A 21,570-nucleotide genomic window follows, 5' to 3' on the forward strand; every position below is an offset into this window, starting at 1 on the left:
ATTCCGGTGATGTTGAACACATTTTCATGTGTCTTTTGGCCTTTTGGATGTCCGCTTTGCAGAAATGTCTGTTTATGCCTTCTGCCCATTTCTTGATTGGGTTTTTTGTTCTTTGGGTGTTGAGTTTGCTAAGTTCTTTGTAGATTTTGGACACTAGCCCTTTATCTGATATGTCATTTGCAGATATCTTTTCCCATTCTGTCGGGTGTCTTTTGGTTTTGTTGACTGTGTGCTTTGCTGTGCAAAAGCTTTTGATCTTGATGAAATCCCAATAGTTCATTTTTGCCCTTGCTTCCCTTGCCTTTGATGATGTTTCTAGGAAGACGTTGTTGCAGCTGAGGTCGAAGAGGTTGCTGCCTGTGTTCTCCTCAAGGATTTGATGGATTCCTATCTCACATTGAGGCCTTTCATCCGTTTGGAGTCTATTTTTGTGTGTGGTGTAAGGAAATGGTCCAGTTTCATTCTTCTGCATGTGGCTGTCCAATTTTCCCAATACCCTTTGTTGAAGACACTATCTGTTTTCCACTGGACATTTCTTTCCTGCTTTGTTAAAGATTAGTTAGCCGTAAGAGTTGAGGGTCCATTCTGGGCTCTCTATTCTGTTCCATTGGTCTATGTGTCTGTTTTTGTGTCAGTAACATACTTTCTTGATGATGACAGCTTTGTAATAGAGCTTGAACTCTGGAATTGTGATGCTGCCAACTTTGGTTTTCTTTTCCAACATTCCTCTGGCTATTTGGGGTCTTTTCTGGTTCCATATAAATTTTAGGATTATTTGCTCCATTTCTTTGAAAAATGTTGATGGTATTTTGATAGGGATTGCATTAAAAGTGTAGATTGCTCTAGGTAGCATAGTCATTTTCACAATATTTCTTCTTCCAGTCCATGAGCATGGAATGTTTTTCCATTTCTTTATGTCTTCCTCCATTTGTTTCATGAGTATTTTATAGTTTTCTGAGTACATATTCTTTGCCTCTTTGGTTAGGTTTATTCCTAGGTATCCTATGGCTCTGGGTGCATTTGTAAATGGGATTAACTCCTTAATTTCTTTTTCTTCTGTCTTTATGTTGGTGTATAGAAATGCAACTGATTTCTGTGCATTGATTTTATATCCTGACACTACTGAATTCCTGTATGAGTTCTAGCGGTTTTGTAGTGGAGTCTTCTGGGTTTTCTACATAACATATTATATCATCTTCAAAGAATGAGAGTTTGACTTCTTCCTTGCTGATTCAGATGGCTTTCATTTCTTTTTATTGTCTGATTGCTGAGGCTAGGACTTTTAGTACTGTTTTGAATAGCAGTGGAGATAGTGGACAGCCCTGCTGTGTTCCTGACCTTAGGGGAAAAGCTCTCAGATTTTCCCCACTGAGGATGATATTCACTGTGGGTTTTTCATAGGTGGCTTTGATGATATTGAGGTATGTACCTCCTATCTATACACTGTGAAGAGTTTTGATCAAGAAAGGTTGCAGTCCGAATGTTTATAGCAGCAATGTCCACAATAGCCAAACTATGGAAAGAACCTAGATGTCCATCAACAGATGAATGGATCAAGAAGATGTGGTATATATACACAATGGAATACTATGCAGCCATCAAAAGAAATGAAATCTTGCCATTTGCAACAACATGGATGGAACTAGAGCATATCATGCTTAGCGAAATAAGTCAAGCAGAGAAAGACAACTATCATATGATCTCCCTGATATGAGGAAGTGGTGATGCAACATGGGGGCTTAAGTGGGTACGAGAAGAATAAATAAATGAAACAAGATGGGATTGGGAGGGAGACAAACCATAAGTGACTCTTAATCTCAGAAAACAAACTGAGGGTTGCTGGGGGGAGGGGGTTGGGGAGAAGGGGGTGGGATTATGGACATTGGGGAGGGTATGTGCTTTGGTGAGTGCTGTGAAGTGTGTAAACCTGGTGATTCACAGACCTGTACCCCTGGGGATAAAAATATATGTTTATAAAAAATAAAAAATTAAAAAAAAAAGAAAGGATGCAGTACTTTGTCAAATGCTTTTTCAGCATCTATTGAGAGTATCATATGGTTCTTGTTCTTTCTATTATTAATGTATTGTATCACATTGATTGGTTTGTGGATGTTGAACCAACCTTGCAGCCCAAGAATAAATCCCACTTGGTTGTGGTGAGTAATCCTTTTAATGTACTGTTGGACCCTATTGGCTAGTATTTGGGTGAGAATTTTTGCATCCATTTTCATCAAGGATATTGGTCTGTAATTCTTCTTTTTGATGGGGTCTTTGTCTGGTTTGGGGATCAAGGTAATGCTGGTCTCATAAAATGAGTCTGGAAGTTTTCCTTCCATTTCTATTTTTTGGAACAGTTTCATGAAAATAGGAATTAATTCTTTAAATGTTTGGTAGAATTCCCCTAGGAAGCCATCTGGCCCTGGGCTCTTGTTTATTAGGAGATTTTTTGATGACCGCTTCAATTTCCTTCCTGGTTATGCATCTGTTCAGGTCTTTTTTTCTCCCCAGTCCAGTTTTGGTAGTTTATATGTCTATAGGAATGCATCTATTTCTTCCAGATTGTTAAATTTGCTGGTGTATAGCTGCTCACAATGTGTTCTTTATAATTGTTTGTATTTCTTTGGTATTGGTTGTGATCTTTCCTCTTTCATTCATGATTTTATTAATTTGGGTCCTTTCTCTTTTCTTTTGGATAAGTCTGGCCAGGGGTTTATCAATCTTATTAATTCTTTCAAAGAACCAGCTCCTACTTTCACTGATCTGTTCTACTGTTCTTTTGGTTTCTATTTCATTGATTTCTTCTCTGAACTTTAGTATTTCTCTTCTGTGGGGTTTAGGCTTTCTTTGCTGTTCTTTCCCCAGCTCCTTTAGGTGTAGGGTTAGGTTGTGTATTTGAGACCTTCCTTGTTTCTTGAAGTAGGCTTGTATTCCAATATACTTTCCTCTCAGGACTGACTTTGTTGTGTCCAAAAGAACAGTTGTGTTTTCATTTTCATGATTTTTTTTTCAATTTTTCTTTAATTTCCTGGTTGACCCATTCATTCTGTAGTAGGATGCTCTTTAACCTCCATATATTTGAGTTCTTTCCAACTTTCCTCTTGTGGTTGAGTTCTAGCTTCAGAGCATTGTGGTCTGAAAATATGCAGGGAATGATCCCAATCTTTTGGTACCAGTTGAGACCTGATTTGTGACCCAAGATATAATCTATTCTGGAGAATATTCCATGTGCACCAGAGAAGAATGTGTATTCTGTTGTTTTTGGGTGGAATGTTCTGAATATATCTGTGATGTCCATCTGGTCCAGTATGTCATTTAAAGGCTTTATTTTTTCGTTGATCTTTTGCTTGGTTGATCTGTCAATTTCAGTGGTGGTGGGGTGGTGTTAAAGTTCCCTACTACTGTATTATTGTCAATGTGTTTCTTTGATTTTGTTACTAATTGGTTTATATAATTGGCTGCTCCTAAGTTAGGGGCAGAGATATTTAAAATTGTTAGATCTTCTTTTTGGACATACCATTTAAGTATGACGTAGTGTCCTTCCTCATCTCTTATTATAGTCTTTGGCTTAAAATCTAATTTGTCTGATATAAGGATTGCCATCCCAGTTTCTTTTGATGCCCATTAGCATGGTAAATTGTTTACCACTTCTTCACTGTAAATCTGGAGTTGTTTTGGGGTCTAAAATGAGTTTCTTGCAGACAGCCTTTTAAAAATATCCATTCTGATACACTGTGTCTTTTGATTGGGGCATTTAGTTCATTTACATTCAAAGTAACTACTGAAAGATATGAATTTAGTGCCATTGTATTGTCTGTAAGGTGATTGAGACTGTATATTGTCTCTGTTCCTTTCTGGCCTGTTACTTTTAGTCTCTCTCTTTGCTTAGAGGACCCCTTTAAAAATTTCCTATAGGGCTGGTTTGGTGTTTGCAAATTCTTTTAGTTTTTGTTTGTCCTGGAAACTTTTATCTTTATCTTTTTTTTTTTCCTTTTTATCTCTTCTTCTATTTTCAATATCAGCCTAGCTGGATATAATATTACTGGCTGCATCTTTTTCTCATTTAGTGCTCTGAATATTTCATGCCAGTCCTTTCTGGCCTGCCAGGTCTCTGTGGTTAGGTCTGCTGCTGATCTAATATATCTACTGTTGTATGTTACAAACCTCTTGTCTCAAGTCACTTTCAGGATTTTCTCTTTGTCACTGAGACTTGTAAGTTTTACTATTAGGTAATAGGTTGTTGACCTATTTTTATTGATTTTGAGGGGTTATCTCTGTGCCTCCTGGATTTTGATACTTGTTCCCTTCCCCAAATTAGGGAAATTCTCTGCTATAATTAGCTCCAATATACCTTCTGCCCTTTTCTCTCTTCCTTCTTCTGGGATCCCAATTATTCTAATATTGTTTCATCTTATGGTATCATTTATCCCTTGAATTCTCCCCTCAAGGTCCATTTGTTTATCTCTCTTTTTCTATGTAGATAAACTCCTGGGACCCAATGATATTAGTTCTCCTACTCCTCTGTCATCTTGCTCCTTTCTCAGATCTTATCCTTTTTATAGATGCATATTTCATTGTATGTATATACCACCTCTTCTTTATCCATTCATCTATGGATGGACATTAGGGTTGCTTCCATATTTTCGCTATTGTAAATAATGCTGTAGTAAATATGGGGGTGTATTTATCTTTTCAAATTAGTGTTTTTGTTTCCTTCAGATAAATACCCATAAGTAGTATTGTTGGATCATGTGATAGTTCTGTTTTTAATTTTTTGTGGAGCCTCCATGCCATTTTCCACAGTGGTGGTACCAATTTACATTCCCACCTGTGATGCATGAGGATTTCTTTTTCTCTACATCCTTGCCAATACTTGTTATTTGTCTTTTTGATACTAGCCATTTGACAGATGTAAGGTGATATCTCATTGTAGTTTTGATTTGCATTTCCCTGATGATTAGTGATATTGAGCACCTTTTCATGTATCTGTTGACCATTTGTATGTCTTCTTTGGAAATGTCTATTCAGGCCCTCTGCCCATTTCTTAATTGGGTTGGTTTTTTGTTTGTTTGTTTGTTTGTTTTTGGTATTGAGTTGCATAATTCATCATGTATTTTGGATGTTAACTCCATATTGGATATATAATTTACAAATATCTTCTCCCATTACTGGGTTGTCTCTTGATTTTGTTGACTGTTTCCTTTGTTCTACAAATCTTTTTATTTTGGTATACTCCCAACAGTTTAGTGTTGATTTTGTTTCCCTTCTCTTAGGAGACCTATCTACAAAGATATTTCTTTGGTCGATGTCAAAGAAATTATTGCCTATGCTTTCTTTTAGGAATTTTATGGTTTTAGGTCTCACATTTAGGTCTATAATCAATTTCAAGTTCATTTTTGTGTATGGGATAAGAAAGTGGTCTAGTTTCATTCCTTTGCCTGTAGCTGTCCAATTTTTCCAGCCTCATTTGTTGAAGAGACTGTATTTCTCCCATTGTATGTTCCTGCCTTTTTTGTTGTTGTTGTAGATTAATTGACCATATGAGCATGGGTTTATTTCTGGGTTTTCAATTCTGTCCATTGATCTACATGTCTATTTTTGTACCAGTACCATACTGTTTTGATTACTACAGCCTTGTGGTATATCATGAAATCTGGGATTTTGATACCTCCAGTTTTGTTCTTTTTTCTTTTTTTTTTTTTTTAAAGATTTTATTTATTTGACAGAGAGAGATCGCAAGTAGGCAGAGAGGCAAAGAGAGAGAGAGAGAGGAGGAAGCAGGCTCCCTGCTGAACAGAGAGCCCAATGCGGGACTTGATCCCAGGACCCTGAGATCATGACCGGAGCCAAAGGCAGTGGCTTTACCCACTGAGCCACCCAGGCAACCCTGTTCTTTTTTCTTAAGATTGCTTTGGCTACTTGGGATCTTTTGTGGTTCCATACAATTTTTACAATTATTTGTTGTAGTTCTGTGAAAAATGCTGTTGGTATTTTGATAGACATTGCATTAGATTTGTAGATTGCTCTGGGTAGTATAGATATTTTTGAAAATATTAATCCTTCCAATTCATGAGCACGGAGGAGTGTCTTTCCATTTATTTGTGTTTTCCATAATTTGTTCCATCAGTATTTTATAGCTTTCAGAGTACAGATCTTTCACTTCCTTGGTTAAGTTTATTCCTGGGTATTTTATTCTTGTTGGTGCAATTATAAATTGATTTATTGGGCACCTGGGTGGCTCAGTTGGTTCAGCAACTGCCTTTGGCTCAGGTCATGATCCTGGAGTCCCAGGATTAAGTCCCACATCAGGCCCTCTGCTCATCAGGGAGCCAGCTTCTCCCTCTGCCCCTCGCCCCTTTCATGCTCTCTCTCTCTCTCTCTCAAATAAATAAAGTCTTTTAAAAAATAAATTGATTTCCTAATTTCTCTATCGGCTACTTTGTTATTAGTGTATAGAAATGCAACAAATTCCTCTATATTAATTTTGTCTCGTGTAACTTTGCAGAATTACTTTACCAGTTCTAGTAGATTTTTGATGGTCTCCTTATTATTTTTCCTATATATAGTATCATGTCATCTACAAATAGTGACAGTTTTACTTCTTCCTTGGATGGAAGTTAATATGGATGCCTTTTATTTCTTTTTCTTGTCTGATTGCTGTGGCTGGGACTTCTAGTACTATGTTGAATGAAAGTGGTGAAAGTGGGCCTCTCTGTCCTGTTACTGATCTCAGGAAAAGCTGTCAGTTTTTCACCATTTAGTAATGATACTAGCTGTGGGTTTTTCATATAAGGCCTTTATTATGTTGAGGCATGTTCTCTCTAAATCTACTTTGTTGGGAGCTTTTTTTTTTTTTTTATGAATAGATGTTGAATTTTGTCAAATGTTTTCTCTGGATCTATTAGGATGATCATATAGTTTTCATTCTTTCTCTGGTTAATGGTATATATGACATTGATTGATATGTGAATATTGAACCACACTTGCACCCCTGGAATAAATCCTACCTGATTGTGGTAAATAATTTTTTCAATGTATTGTTGATTTTGGTTTGCTAGTATCTTACTGATTTTTGCATCTATGTTCATCAGACAAGTTGGCCTATAGTGGCTTTGTCGGTTTCAATACCAGGGTAATGCTGGCTAGAATGTACTTGGAATCTTTCCTTCCTATTATATTTTTTGGAAGAGTTTGAAAAGAATAGGTATTAATTCTTTAAATGTTTGGTAAAATTCACCTGTGAGTCCACTTGGTCTTGGACTTTCGTTTTTTTTTTTGGAAATTTTTTGATTACTGATTCAATCTCATTGCTAATAATTCATCTGTTCAGATTTTCTATTCCTTATTCAACTTTATTAGTTTATATGCTTCTAGGAATTTTATTACTTTCTTCTAGTTTGTCCAATTTGTTGACATATAGTTTTCCACAATATTTTCTTATAATTTTTTTGTATTTCTGTGGAGTCAGTTGTCATTTCTCCTTCATTTCTGATTACATTTATTGAGTCTTCTCCTTTTTTTCTTGATGAGTCTAGCTAAAAGTGTATTAATTTTATTTTTTAAGAAACAGCTCCTTGTTTCATTGATCTTTTATTTTTTGTTGTTATTGTTTGTTTATTTCTATTTCATTTATTTCTGCTCTAAGCTTAATTATTTCATTCATTCTACTAGCTTTGGGCTTTCTTTGGTTCTTTTTCTAGCTCTTTTAGGTGTAAAATTAGGTTGTTTATTTGAGCTTTTTCTTATTTCTTGAGTAGGCCTGTATACTATAAAATTCCTTCTTAGAACTGCTTTTACTGCATTCCAAAGATTTTGGACTGTTTTTTCCTTTCCTTTTCTTTTCTTTCTCTTTTTCTCTTTCTTTCTTTCTTTCTTTCTTTCTTTCTTTCTTTCTTTCTTTCCTTTCTTTCTTTTTCCTGCCTCTTTGGGGTCTCACTCAACCCATTCATTGTTGAGTAGCATGTTTTTAACCTCCATGTGTTTGTGTTCTTTCCTCACAATTGGTTTTTACTTTTCTACCATTGTGGTCCAAACAGATGCATGATATGATTTCCATCTTTTTGAATTATTGAGACTTGTTTTGTGGCCTAACATGTGATCCATCCTGGAGAATATTGCATGTGAACTTGAAAAGAATGTATATTCCATTTTTGGATGGAATATTTTATATATATCTGTTAGGTCCATCTGGTCCTAATGTGTCATTCAAAGCCACTGTCTCCTTGTTAATTTTTTATCTGGGTGATGTATGCACTGTTGTAAGTGGGATGTTAAAATCCCCTATGACTATACTATACTATACCTACTACTATAGCACTACTGTCAGTTTGGAGAAGTGCCTTTAATCCTTTTTTGTAAACCTGTATATTTATGCAAAGTAACTCTTAATAGCCTTTGGACCACCTTGTTGCCTAATTGTACACAGGCTTAGGATTGCTTTTACCTATAGGCTCTGGGAAGAGCGTTTTGGAAACAGCTGTTAATGAGGAAACAGTGGGCCACTATGGCTCCTGTGGCTTGAGGCAGGGGGCATAGTTTGGCTTAGATAAATGGAAAAGGAACTGAGAAAGTGTCCTGTAATCTGTTGGTATGCATGATATAGAAATTCAAGATCATGATAGTCCCTGCACAAGAAGTAACAGGAAGAATATGGGCAAAATGCAGAATAAAAATAGGCTAAACTTTAGTTTGGCCCTAAGTGGGCAACCCTAAATGTGTCTAAGCCAGTCGAACTGGAGTCTCCATCAGGGATAGGCAGTTACATATATATGTTCCTCACTAAAGAATGACCTTCCCCTCTCTAGGCTCTGGCTGAGTACAAAACTTCAGGAAGGACTTCCCCTCATTGGTCAGAAGAAGAGAGCAGAACTGCACCCTGTGAGCCAGCTGAGGGATACCAGAGGTCACAACCATACTGTCTTCTTCTTTTGGAGAAGATCAATGGGAAACAGCCTAAAAGCTAGAGAAAGGAGTAACTTAGTAGTGAATAGAAATGATCAGATAAATTTTTTTTTCTTGGATTTTTGCTAGGCATACATACCAGTTAAAGGACAAAAATATTTCAAACCATCCTTTGTGAATGGGTTCTCATTTTGTTTTCTTCTATTCTTTTTATCAGGCCCACTCAAAGAAAAAGAACATGAACAAATGTATCCTCTCTCTTCGAGACCTTAAAGTGGCTGTCATTGAGGAAATACAGTGCCTGGTTCAGGAACTGAAGAGCATCCAGTCAACTCTTCATGTGTCTAAGCACATTCCTATTCCCCAAGTCCCCCAGATACTCCCGGAAGAAGTTCCAGAAAAGAGATTTCAGTATGATGAGGAAATTCTCCTAAATTTTAAGCGACAGCAGATCAAGATTCAGGATGAAATGTCCTCCCAGCTGGAAAAGGGAGAGTCTGCTATCTCAGGTGGAGGATTCCTCAGACTCTCTTCTATAAAGGACAGTGATTTGACGACAAGAGATTCATTGTCTAGATCATCAAAGGCATCATCATTCAGTGTAGATACTGTGAAGTTTTTGGAATTTGAAAAAGCAGATCCAATTGATATAGAGCTGGAAGTTATGAAAAGGGATGAGATTAAACATTTGTACATGCAACAGTATTTAACTAACAGGGTAAGAGTGACACTGCCTTTTTAAAGCTGAAAGAGGGGAGAGCAGGGAAGAACTAGATATACTTTCTTATTTATTGGTCTAAATTTTCTCTACAATAAACTTTCCCAAGCCCCGACTGGCCCATAACTCACTGAAGGTTTAGCTTCCTCCCCATCCCTGGCCTTCTGTTAATTATTGTGCTCTGCCCAAAACCTTTAGAGCTTTTAAATGTTGTGCTTTGGCAAAGCTAGGAATTAAGGGCAAATCCATGTTATTTGGCATCTAACTGAAGTCTCAGTAAAGGGGAAATGATGGAGCAGCTTTCAGATGATGGATGGCACATAATTTAAAAATCTTCTGGAGAAAATGGGGCACCCTCTGTTTTTTCACATCCTCCTCTTTCCCTAAGGTGTGATTTGCCTCATCAGTGAGAGTGTTCATGGTGATGACCAGCTTCAAAACTGTTCTGGAGCTGGAACGGCCCCTATTTTTATTTCTAGGAAACCAGACCAGGTTGGGGCCAGTTGTACAGGAGGTGCTCTGAATCCAGAAGGAAAAGGACCTTTGTTGGATAAGATGGCTCCTTGCTGCCAGCCGTTTAGACTTCCCTTCCTCAGTGTCTGTCCTGCTCCACCCTGAGAAGGCACCTCATAAAACTCCCCAGACGGGGGCGCCTGGGTGGCTCAGTGGGTTAAAGCCTCTGCCTTTGGCTCAGGTCATGATCCCAGGGTCCTGGGATCAAGCCCCGCATTGGGCTCTCTGCTCCGCAGGGAGCCTGCTTCCACCCCCCTCTCTCTCTCTCTGCCTGCCTCTCTGCCTACTTGTGGTTTCTCTCTCTGTGTCAAATAAATAAAAATCTTAAAAACAAAAAAACAAGAAAAAACAAAACTCCCCAAACGTATTCTTCACTCATTGTCTCTACTTTGTCCAGCCCTGCTTTCTCTCTCTTCCTGCTTCTCCCCACTTCCCCACTCCCATTCCCCACCCCCATTCTGAATTTTGTATTTGCTTTTTCCTTTGTTATTTCCTCCCACCTGCAATGATTTGCTTTCAGTTGTGAGTCATCATGTGAAACTCAACCCAGTTCCAGAACTTCTCCAGAATCTTCTGTCCACATTACATATTCTTCTTTGGTCTGAACTCCAATTCCACCTAGCAGCAACTCATTTTCCACTTCTCTTTCTTACTGTTTTATGTTTATTGGTTTTTTAAATTGAAGAATAACTAAATGTAGTGTTATATTAGTTTCTGGTGTACAATATAATGATTCAGCAATTCTGTACATCACTCAGGGCTCATATGTGTTAGTTTTGTCTTGAAAATTAGATTACACAGTTCTTGAGAGAAGGGCCACATATAATCATCTTTGGTTTTCCTGCAGTGTCTGGAAAATGCCAGACACATAGTAGATATTAGTAAAAATTTTGATTGATTTAATTGTAACTAATTTCTTAATGGTATGAACTTAACACATTTATTGGACATTCTTTGTGCAGGAGCAGTGCTAGTTAGGTAACAGGGATATAATAATACTCAGGCCAAACATATTCTCTATCCTCATAAAGTTTATCGACTATCAGGTGAGTGAGAGGAAAACAAGTGTGAGCCTTGCCAACTTAAACACCTGTGTGGTACAGTTTCAGGATGGTATTACACAGAAAAAATATAGTCTTGCCTTGAAAGAAATTTAAAAATAATTCAGACTTGTGAATAAACATTAAATAGGAGCCCACTTAGTCTATAACCATCCATAAGTAAAAGTTCAATTTTTTTCCATTTTTTTTTTTAAACTCTCAAATTCTCTAGCAGTAGTTTCACTGTCCCAAACCCACAGATCTCTTTCTTTTCCTCATCTACAGGCTAGGCCCTCCCTCATTACAGGTTTCTGACTGTTGAGACTCCCCATCATGCACAGCCTAATGAGAAACGTGGAATGGTTTGTCTTTTACCTAATAGGTTTTCTCAGGAGAACCAGTCCTTGGTACTCTCTCTGGATCTCTTCATTGCCTTTGGGAGAGGGTGAGAGAGAAGCTGTGCCAAAATCAGAGCAGAACTGAGCCTTTAAAATCATTGGGATGTCTGTGGAAGAAGGTCTAGACCGGGTCTTGGGATATTTCATTCTTATCCCAGCTCTGTCGCAAATTAAATCACCTTTTGAAATGTTTGAAAATTTTTAAAATAAGTTGAGGAGAATATGTAGTGCTTCCTGTATGAAAGGAAATGTAGAGATTCTATGAGGTGAAGTGGAGGCAGATAGAAATCCTATGCGCAAGGAACTCCTAGTCTCTGATTTAAACCATACAGTACAGCTAGAAGAGCATTCTCGATTGATGGCTTAATCATGGCCAAGAAATAGCTGGAAGGACTATAGTTACAGAATCCCTACTGCTTAATAAATTTATATAAATTTTGTAATATTGATAAATTGATTTCTAGGACTACACATACACATGAGCCCATATAATTCCTTCTCCATGATAACAGAATAATGAGAAAATGCCTTTACTTAAACAAATTAGGATTGTTAGTTTTAAAAGTACAGTTACTTGTTCTTAACTTTTAACATACAGTCAAATCTTTTTCCACCTCAGATCAAAGAACTGATAGTCACGTTTGATGCGGAGCTCCATCTTCTGAGACATCAGAAACTGAAACTAGATACTCAGATGAAATTATCTGACCTTCACCATGTCACATTATTTCAAGAAATGCTTCTCCTCAAGAATTTTGAAAAACAGGAGAACATACTTCAAGAGCGTGTTAATTCATTAGACAAAGAAGAACAGGATATGCAGGTATGAATGGGCAGGAGAATGCTTGCTGGCTATATCCTTTAGGTACAGAGGGGACCTGTACCCTGTTTCTTTGTTTCCTTCTTCATCTTCTCAACTTAATTTCTCCTGTTGTTCTAGTCCTCCTCTCTTTTATCCCTCCTCCTCTCTGACCCCTATGCCCCTCTTACTCCTGCTTGCTCGGCTTTTGGTATTCTTGGTCAGAGAGAAGTGAATCAGACTTTACAATGAATTTGATCTGATGTTTTGTATGGTAGGAAAATAAGTTTTCAAAAGTGAGACTTCTATTTAGTTTACACATTTCAAAGTCTATTTTTATGGTCACTAGCTAGCATGTAAAGTTGAGTTTTGATTATATGTTATCCTTATGAACATACTTGGAAAAGAAGTTGACTAGTTTCTCAAATATGATAACTAGTTTCATGGTAATATATAATTGAGTATCATAGAAAGTAAGTGTCTTTGTTTGTTATGTATATGTTAAATTTAAAGAGATAAATGATACCATCCAACTTTTGTCTTAAAGGAAGAAAGATTACATTAAATAGATATTACATACTGAATAGTAACATCATTTTGAAGGTAAAACTGCTGCACTAAGAGATGAGATGTCTTTTTGTTTCAGTTATCACATATTCATATGAAAAACATCTTTTGTTTTTGAGACCACACAGGCAAAAATAATAGCTGACATTAAAAATTTCACTTAATTTAGATTTTTTGAGGAAGCTAAACACTAGGAAAATGATCTTATCTGATTTTTACGAGAGAATTATAAAAATTTAACCAAATAAATGGATGGCTCTGCAAACATCAGAAATGTAAACTTCTGTGGAAAAGATTAAAAAAAATGTTTGTGAACTATAACCTTACATTGCAATATACAGTGTTCTCTGAACCTGGTTTATCAGAAATACTTTGACTTATTCTTGGTTTTGTCCCTTAGTGGAAAATAAATGAAACTCTTAAAGAGATGGAAGAGAAAAAGAATGAAATTGCCAAGCTCCAGGACCAAGAAAAAGCACTCTATGCTGGCTTCCAAGCAGCCATTGGAGAAAACAATAAATTTGCTAATTTCCTAACGAAGGTCCTAAAGAAGAGGATTAAGCGGGTGAAGAAAAAGGAGGTTGAAGGAGATGCCGGTTTGAATTTCTTTTTAACATATGATCCTATTTTTTCTCATTAACATGAAATAGAGAAATAACTAAGGACATGTTTGACACCTTTTGTTCCTACAACACAGACAATTAGAGGTTCTGTGGGCTTGAAAGGGAGAGGATATAAATCTGTAGGTCTCTAACCCTATGGAATTAATTTGTGTGTGTGTATCTGCTTTGAGACAGCTTAAGGTAGTTTCATATAACAAGGACATCTTCTCTTGTGTTTATTTGCCAAATGAATGTCATCTTTGGTAAAATATCTCTTCATGTCTTTTAGCCATGTTTGAATAGGAGTTTTTGCTTTTGTCCTCTTGAAGTTTAAGCATCCTTTGTATAGTCTAGGCCCTAGTCCTATATCAGATAGGTGCTTTGCAAATATTTTCTTCCATAGTGTAGCTTGTTTTTTTTTATTCCCTCAACATGGTCTTTCACAGAGCAAAAGGTTTGATTTTTGTTGAGGTCCAATTTATCAGGTGTGTTTTTGTTTTTGTTTTAGATCTTGCTTTGGCGTCAAAAGTTTAAGAACTCTTTGCCTAGCCCTAGGATCTAAAGATTTTCTCCTATTTATTTCTAAAACTTTTATAGTTTTACATTAAATTCTGTAATCCATTTGGGCTTAATTTTAAATAAGGTGTGAGACTTAGGTCAAGATTTTTTCCCCTCCTATGAATTTCTAATTGCTCTAGCATCATTTGTTTCAAAAGTTGTCTTTCTCCCATTGAATTGCTTATGATCTTGGGTCAAAAACCAGTTGAGCATATTTGTGTGGATCTGTTTCTGGGTGTTCTGTTCTGCTGATCTGTTTGTCTAGCTCCCCACCAAAACTATAGTCTTGATTACGGAAACCATTGAGTTCTAAAGTCAGGTCAACTAATTCCTCCCATTTTACTCTTCTTTTTCAGAATTGTTTCAGCTAATCTATTTCCTTTATCTTTCTATATTTTAGAATAATTTTTGTATCTACAAAAAAGCTTGTTGAAATTTTGATAGCAATTGTGTTTAACTTTTGTGTCATTGTGAGGAGAATCTCTCCTGCATTTTTATTGAGTTCCTATGAGTGAACACAGTGTGCATTTAGAGCTTTGATTTCTTTTATCAGCATTGTGTCATTTTTAACATTTTCATGTTTTGTTCAATTTATACCCACTTGGGTATAAATATCTCCCTTTTTTAAGTGACTTTATTTTTATTTATTTATTTTTTTTTCTGACAAAGAGTGAGCAAGTTAGTGGGGAGGGACAGAAGAAGAGGGAGGGAGATATTGTCAAGCAGACTCACTGCTGAGCACTGAGCTTGATGTTGGCGCTTGATCTCACCACCGTGAGTTCAAGACCTGAGCTGAGGGGTGCCTGGGTAGCTTAGTGGTTAAGCCTCTGCCTTCGGCTCAGGTCATGATCTCAGGGTCCTGGGATCGAGTCCTACATCGGGCTCTCTGCTCAGTGGGGAACCTGCTTCCTCCTCTCTCTCTCTGCCTGCCTCTCTGCCTACTTGGGATCGCTGTCAAATAAATTAAAAAAATCTTAAAAAAAACAAAAAAAGGACCTGAGCTGAAATCAAGAATCGGACACTTAACCAACAGATCCACCCAGGTGCCCCTTAAGTGACTTTTAATGCTTTTTTTTTTTGGTAGTAGAAATATTTTATTAAAATATCACACAAAGGGCACCTGGGTGGCTCAGTCAGTTTAGTGTCTGCCTTCAGCTTAGGTTGTGATCTCAGGATCCTGGGATCAAGTACCATGTTGGGCCTTGCTCAGTGGGGAGTCTGCTTCTCACTCCCCTTCTCTCTCTCACTCTCACTCAATTAAATAAATAAATAAAATCTTTTAAAAAATCTCACACAAAATCCTAGAAAATGAAATAAGTGGCATACTAATAGTATACATTAGTACAATTTTATGGTGTTTTTTTAAATCTTGGTGTCACATGTTCACACCAGCATATAGAAATATAATTGCTTTTTAGATGTTGATCTCCTATCTTGTGACCTCACTTATTAGGTTTAGAAGTTTTTGATAGATTCCTTGGGAATTTCTATGTAGACAATAATTTTATCTGCAGATAGGTTCAGTTTTATTTCTTTTTTTCTGATCTTTATGCCAGTTTCCTCTTAATGCCTTATTGCACTGTTTAGAACATCCAGTACTATATGGAAATAGAGTGCTGAGAGCTGATGGCCTTGCCTTCCTCATAGTCTTAGGCAGAAAGCATTTAATAGTTCACCATTAAGTATGCTATCTGTAGGTATTTTGTAGACACTCCCTCAAGTTGAAGAAGTTCCCCTCTGTTCCTAGTTTTCAAAGTTTTTGTCATGAATGGGTATTGAATTTTGTCAGATGTTTTTCTGCATCAATTCATGATTATGTGATTTTCTTTTCTTTAGCCTATTAATATGGTGGGTTACACTGGCTGATTACTGATTATTGAATCAGACTTACACCCTTGAAATACCACCCTCCCAGAGTGTATAATTCTTTTTATATATTGCTGAATTCTATTTGCAAATATTTTTATTAAGAAATTTTGTGCCTAGGGGCGCCTGGATGGCTCAATTGATAGAACATGCAGCTCTTGCTCCTGGGGTTGTGAGTTCAGACCCCATGTTGGGTATAGAGCTTATTAAAAAAGAAAAGAAAAGAAAAGAAATTTTGTGTCCATATATTCACGAAGATCGTTTGTCTTTAGCTTGCTTTTTCTCTTTTTTGTACGATCTTTGTCTGTTTTTAGTATCAGGATAATACTAGATTCACAATATGAATTAGGAGGTCTTCTCTTTGATTTTCTGGAAAATAATGTGTATGGTAGTATCCTTTTGTTCTCCAGTAGTAACCATTTGGACGTGTGAATTTCTTCAGGAGAATTTTAAAATTATAAACTTAAAGGTTTTGAATATAGATATAGAACTATTTAGATTATTTCATATTGGGTGACTAGTTGCAATTTGTACTTTTGTGTGTGAAATTGGTCTATTTCATCTGAGTTGCCACATTTATGTGTGTGAGGATATTCATTGTATTTCCCTATTATCTTTTGAATATCTGCAAGGGCTATTGTAATATCACCTGTTGCATTCTTGATATTGGTAACTTTTTTATTTCCCCATTTTTGTTTTGTTTTTTTAGACTTACTGGAGATTTGTCAATTTGATCTTTTTGAGAACAAACTGGATAAGTGTGGATAACTTTGGATAGGTTATTTTTTTAAAGATTATTTTTCTCCTTTTTATTTTATTGATTTCTGCCCTTATTTTTACTACAGCCTTTTCCTGCTAGGTTTGGATTTATTCTGCACTTCTGTTTTTATGTTTTGAGGTGAGTGTGAATTATTGATTTGAGACTTTTCCTCTTTTCTAATCTAGTGCTATAATTTCCATCTTAACACTGCCCACTGAGCCACCCAGGTGCCCTTCTTGGGGTCTTTCTGTTACTGATTCCTAGTTTGATTTCACTGGGGTCAGAGACCACATTCTGTGTGATTTCAGTTCTTTTATGGTTGTTGAAATTTGTTTAATGGTTGTTTTTTTTTTAAGATTTTATTTATTTATTTGACAGACAGAGATCACAAGTAGGCAGAAAGGCAGACAGAGAGAGAGAAAGAGAGGAAAGCAGGCTTCCTGCCGAGCAGAGAGCCTGATGCGGGGCTTGTTCCCAGGACCCTGGGATCATGACCTGAGCCGAAGGCAGAGGCTTTAACCCACTGAGCCACCCAGGTGCCCCTGTTTAATGGTTTAATGGTTGAGCATATGGTCTTAGTGTATGTTCTTTGGGTACTTGCAAAGAATGTATATTCTGCTGTTTCAGGTTAAGCCTTCTATTACTGTCCATTGAATCCTATTGGTTAATGATGCTATGCAGGTCTTCTAAGGTAGTCTTGCTGATTTTTTGTGTAGTTCCAATCAAATGTTGAGAGAGGGGATGTTAAAGTCTCCAAATATAATCATGGATTTATCTATTTCTCCTTTCATTTCTGTTAGTTTCTGCTTCCATATTTCACAGCTTTGTTTTATGAATACACATTCAGGACTACTATGTCCTCTTGACAGATGGACATTTTTACCATTACATAAAGTCTTTCTCTGTCCAGAGTAATTTTCTTTGCTCTGAAGTCTACTTTATCTGATGTTAATATAGCCACTCCTGTCTGGCTCTGATTAATGTTTACATGATATTTCTTCCACTCCCTTTACTTTCAATTTAACTATGTTATATGAGAAGTGAATTTCTAGTAGACAGCACACTGTTAATGTTTTTTATCTATTCTTTGTCTTTTAATTGGTGTACTTAAACCATTTACATTTAATATATTTGGGCTTAAGTCTGCCATTTATTTATTTATTTATTTATTCTCTCTGCTTTCTATCTTCTACATTTTCCTATGTTCCTGTGTGTTACTTGGACATTTTTTAGAATTCCATTTTAGTTTTTTCTAGTCTTTTTTTTTTTAAACTTTATTTATTTGACAGAGATCACAAGTAGGCAGAGAGGCAGGCAGAGAGAGGGAGGGGGAGGCAGGCTCCCTGCTGAGCAGAGAGCCCAATGCAGGGCTTGATCCCAGGATCCTGAGATCATGACCTGAGCCGAAGGCAGGGGCTTAACCCACTCAGCCACCCAGATGCCCCAGTTTTTTCTAGTCTTTTGAGTGTATCTCTTTGCATAACTTTTTTAGTGGTTACTTTATAAATTACATTATATGTACATAATTTATTCTAGACCTCCAGTGTTATCATTTTACCAGTTTAAGTCAAGTATAGAATCCTCATCTGCCTTTATATTCCTTTATCACCTCCATTTGTAATATAACTGTCTTGAACAGTTCCTCTACATACATCTAGAACCACATCAGACAATGTTATAACTTTTGCTTCAACCACAAAACATAATTTAAACATTCAAAAGGAGGTATTTTCTTACATATCTATCTATCTATATTTATATTAACCTATATTTTTGCTTACCTTGCTAGTTTTTCCTTGATGATGTTCCAGACTTCCTTTTTTAAAAAATTATTTCCCTTCTGTTTAGAGAATTTCCTTTGTCCATTCTTTTAGGGCAGGTATACTAGTGGCAAGTTTTTTTTATTTTCCCTTAATCTGAAAATGTCTTGAATTCCTATTTCAGAAAGACATTTTCATTGGGTATAGGATACTAGGTTGACTATTTCTTTCTTTCAGCATTTAAAAAATATTGTGCTACTTCCATCTGGCCTCTATGGATTCTGATAAGAAATCCTCTGATATTCAAACTATTCACCTCCCAAAGTGCCGTATCACTTCTCTCACAACTGTTAAGTCTTTTTGTCTTTAGTTTCCAGACATTTTACTATGATGTGTCTTGGAGTAGATTCTTGGGATTCATACCAATGAAGGTTCACTCCTTTAATCTGTCAGCTTATGTCTTTTGCCAAATTTGAGAAGTTTTCAGTCATTATTTCTTCTAGTGCTTTTTTTCTTTTTAAGATTTATTTATTATTTATTTGACAGACAGAGATAATAAGTAGGCAGGGAGGCAGGCAGAGAGGAAGGGAAGCAGACTCCCTGCTCAGCAGAGAGCCCGATGTGGGGCTTGATCCCAGGACTCTGGGGTCATGACCTGAACTGAAGGCAGAGGCTTTAACCCACTGAGCCATCCATGTGCCCCTTCAGGTGCTTTTAAGAAACTTCTCTTCCATCAGTCCTTTTGGGACTCACATTACAAATGTTTGACCTTTCATTATAGTCCCATAGGTCCCTGAGGCTCTGAGGTTTGGGGTTTGTTTTTCAGTTTTTTTTCCCTCCTTTTCTAAACTGGATACTTTTATTGTTCTGTCCTCATGTTTACAGGTGCTTTCCTCTATTCCCCTCTGTTCTGTTGTTGAGCCCATCTATTGAGTTTCTTATCTAGTTATTGTATTTTCAGTTCTAACATTTCTATTTAGTTCTTCTTTGTATCCTTTTTTTCTGATATTTTTATTTCTTTGAACAGACTTTGTATTTTTAATTTGCTTAAAGTGTGTTCATAATTGGTTATTGAGACATTTTAATCCTAGCCACTTCTTTCTTGGCCATTTGGCTAGAGAGGGTAGGCTATGGTTAGGTTGTTTTATGTCCATATCTGCTGGTGTTTTCAGGTTGTTGACTTACTCATTTCTGAGTCTGAGATCTAGGAGGCAAAAAGAAGGTCCAAAAAATTCACCACAGTGTTGTTCCTCAGCTTCTGAGTTTCATATTTAGTCTGCTTTCTCTCCATTTTTCCGACTCTTCTGTTCGTTCAACATATAATATGCAGGTTTTAGCTACATTTTGCAGGCCAGATAAGAACAAAATAGATCTAATTTGTCTTCCCCAAAGCAGAAATCTATGTAGGAATTTTAAAGTCTAATTTTAGACTTTGGAGATTTATTTCATAAGGTAGTACAGACCACTCAAAGTAATTTTAATAGAGATCTTAAATTTAAGAAATCTTCTAAACAGTATAAGGTTTATCTCTTATTTCTAATTTAATGTTCTGTAAAATAGAAATTGCCAGTTGGTGATTTATGGTTCACAGATGGCTTCAATGTGTTTTAAAAGAAAGTGGGGTAGAGCTGTGTGGAAGAGGTCTATAATCCCTTATGTGGAATTCTTGGGGGCAGATATGTTTTAGTATTTTTTATATTTCTTATATTTTATAAAAGATATTATATATGACACTGTTGGTTTTTTTTTTAAAGATTTTATTTATTTATGTGATAGAGAGAGATCACAAGTAGGCAGAGAGGCAGGCAGAGAGACAGAGGAGGAAGCAGGCTCCCTGCTGAGCAGAGAGGCTGATGCAGGACTCAATCCCAGGACCCTGAGATCATGACCTGAGCTGAAGGCAGCGGCTTAACCCACTGAGCCACCCAGGTGCCCTATATATGACACTGTTAAAGAAAAAAAAACATTCATGGACCTGTTAAAGAACAATAAGGCAGACTTTATTCAGAGGCACCACTACAACGAGATTTTATAATAGGGTAGAGAGATCAGCTCAACTCTGAATACAACAAGGACAAGTAGAGATTTATATCCAAGTAGAGATTTATATGCACTACTTCTATCCACTGGGAGTCAGTGGATAGAAAATTACTAAGAGGCTGGATAATTCTTTGCTAACAGAATTTTTACTGAAGATCAGAGTGAAAAGATAGTGAGAGTAAGGATTAAGGAAGAATCTGATCAGGTATTAAGGGGTGACTAATAAACTGACTCAGCAGGATTCTTCTAAAATTGGACTAAATGGGTCAAGGACTGAGCTCATGGTCCACTATGGACTCAGAGGAGCCTGACTCAAGGTTGGTCAAAGGATAGAGTCTTTGTCAACTAACACCCCCAGCAACACTTAGTGCACGATCTCTAAATCAAACACCTTAATATTTTTGCCGTACAAATATTCACACTAAGTCGACTAAATAAAGCTAGTAAATAACATTACTTCAGATAAGTTATGAAAGTCTTTTTCTTTCATAGTACCCAAGGTACTATGATTTAGGAATTGTGGGCCTATGAAACCAGGTGTGTGTTAGGTGGGTCACAGCAGAAGCAGCTTGGCAGTTTGGTCTCAGTCCTCTTTGATTCAGTGCATTGAAATTAATTGAACAACCTTCCTCAGGCATTTGTGTTTGGGTCCTGGGTCCCCAACCATTTATTTATTTGCTTGTTTCTTTTTACTTGGTTATTTTATTTTGTGGAATTTTATTATTATTTTAAAATAATTTTTTGATTGAAGTATAGTTGACGCATAATGTTACATCAGTTTCAAGTGTACAGCATAGTGACTCCACCACTCTATATGTTATACTGTGCTCAACACAAGTGCATCTGTCCTCATGTAACACTAATATAATACTATTGATTATATTCCCTATGCTGTACCTTTCATCTCATGACTTATTCATTCTGTAACTGGAAAGTCTGTGCCTTCCACTCCACTTCACCCATTTTGCCCATCCCTCTGACCCCCTTCCCTTCTGGAAACTATCCATTTGTTTTCTGTATTTATGATTCTGTTTCTGCTTGGCTTTTTGTT

The 21,570-nt window shown here is 36.6% G+C and overlaps 1 protein-coding gene across 8 annotated transcripts in view; it reads left to right on the top strand.

The window, feature by feature from the left end:
- CFAP44 (cilia and flagella associated protein 44) overlaps nt 1-21,570 on the top strand; it is a 159,593-nt gene that overhangs the window by 119,846 nt on the left and 18,177 nt on the right. For 5 of the 8 annotated variants that reach the window (XM_059164104.1, XM_059164106.1, XM_059164107.1 and 2 more), the window contains 3 exons: nt 9,116-9,616; nt 12,187-12,390; nt 13,334-13,529. In XM_059164104.1, the coding sequence (XP_059020087.1) occupies nt 9,116-9,616; nt 12,187-12,390; nt 13,334-13,529 (901 nt within the window). Of the gene's footprint in view, nt 1-9,115; nt 9,617-12,186; nt 12,391-13,333; nt 13,530-16,804; nt 16,858-21,570 lie in introns of those variants that run through there. The other 3 variants (XM_059164110.1, XR_009351137.1, XM_059164111.1) reach the window with 3 other exon arrangements.

This window comes from Mustela lutreola, chromosome 2, assembly GCF_030435805.1.
Source record: "Mustela lutreola isolate mMusLut2 chromosome 2, mMusLut2.pri, whole genome shotgun sequence".
NCBI lineage: Eukaryota > Metazoa > Chordata > Mammalia > Carnivora > Mustelidae > Mustela > Mustela lutreola.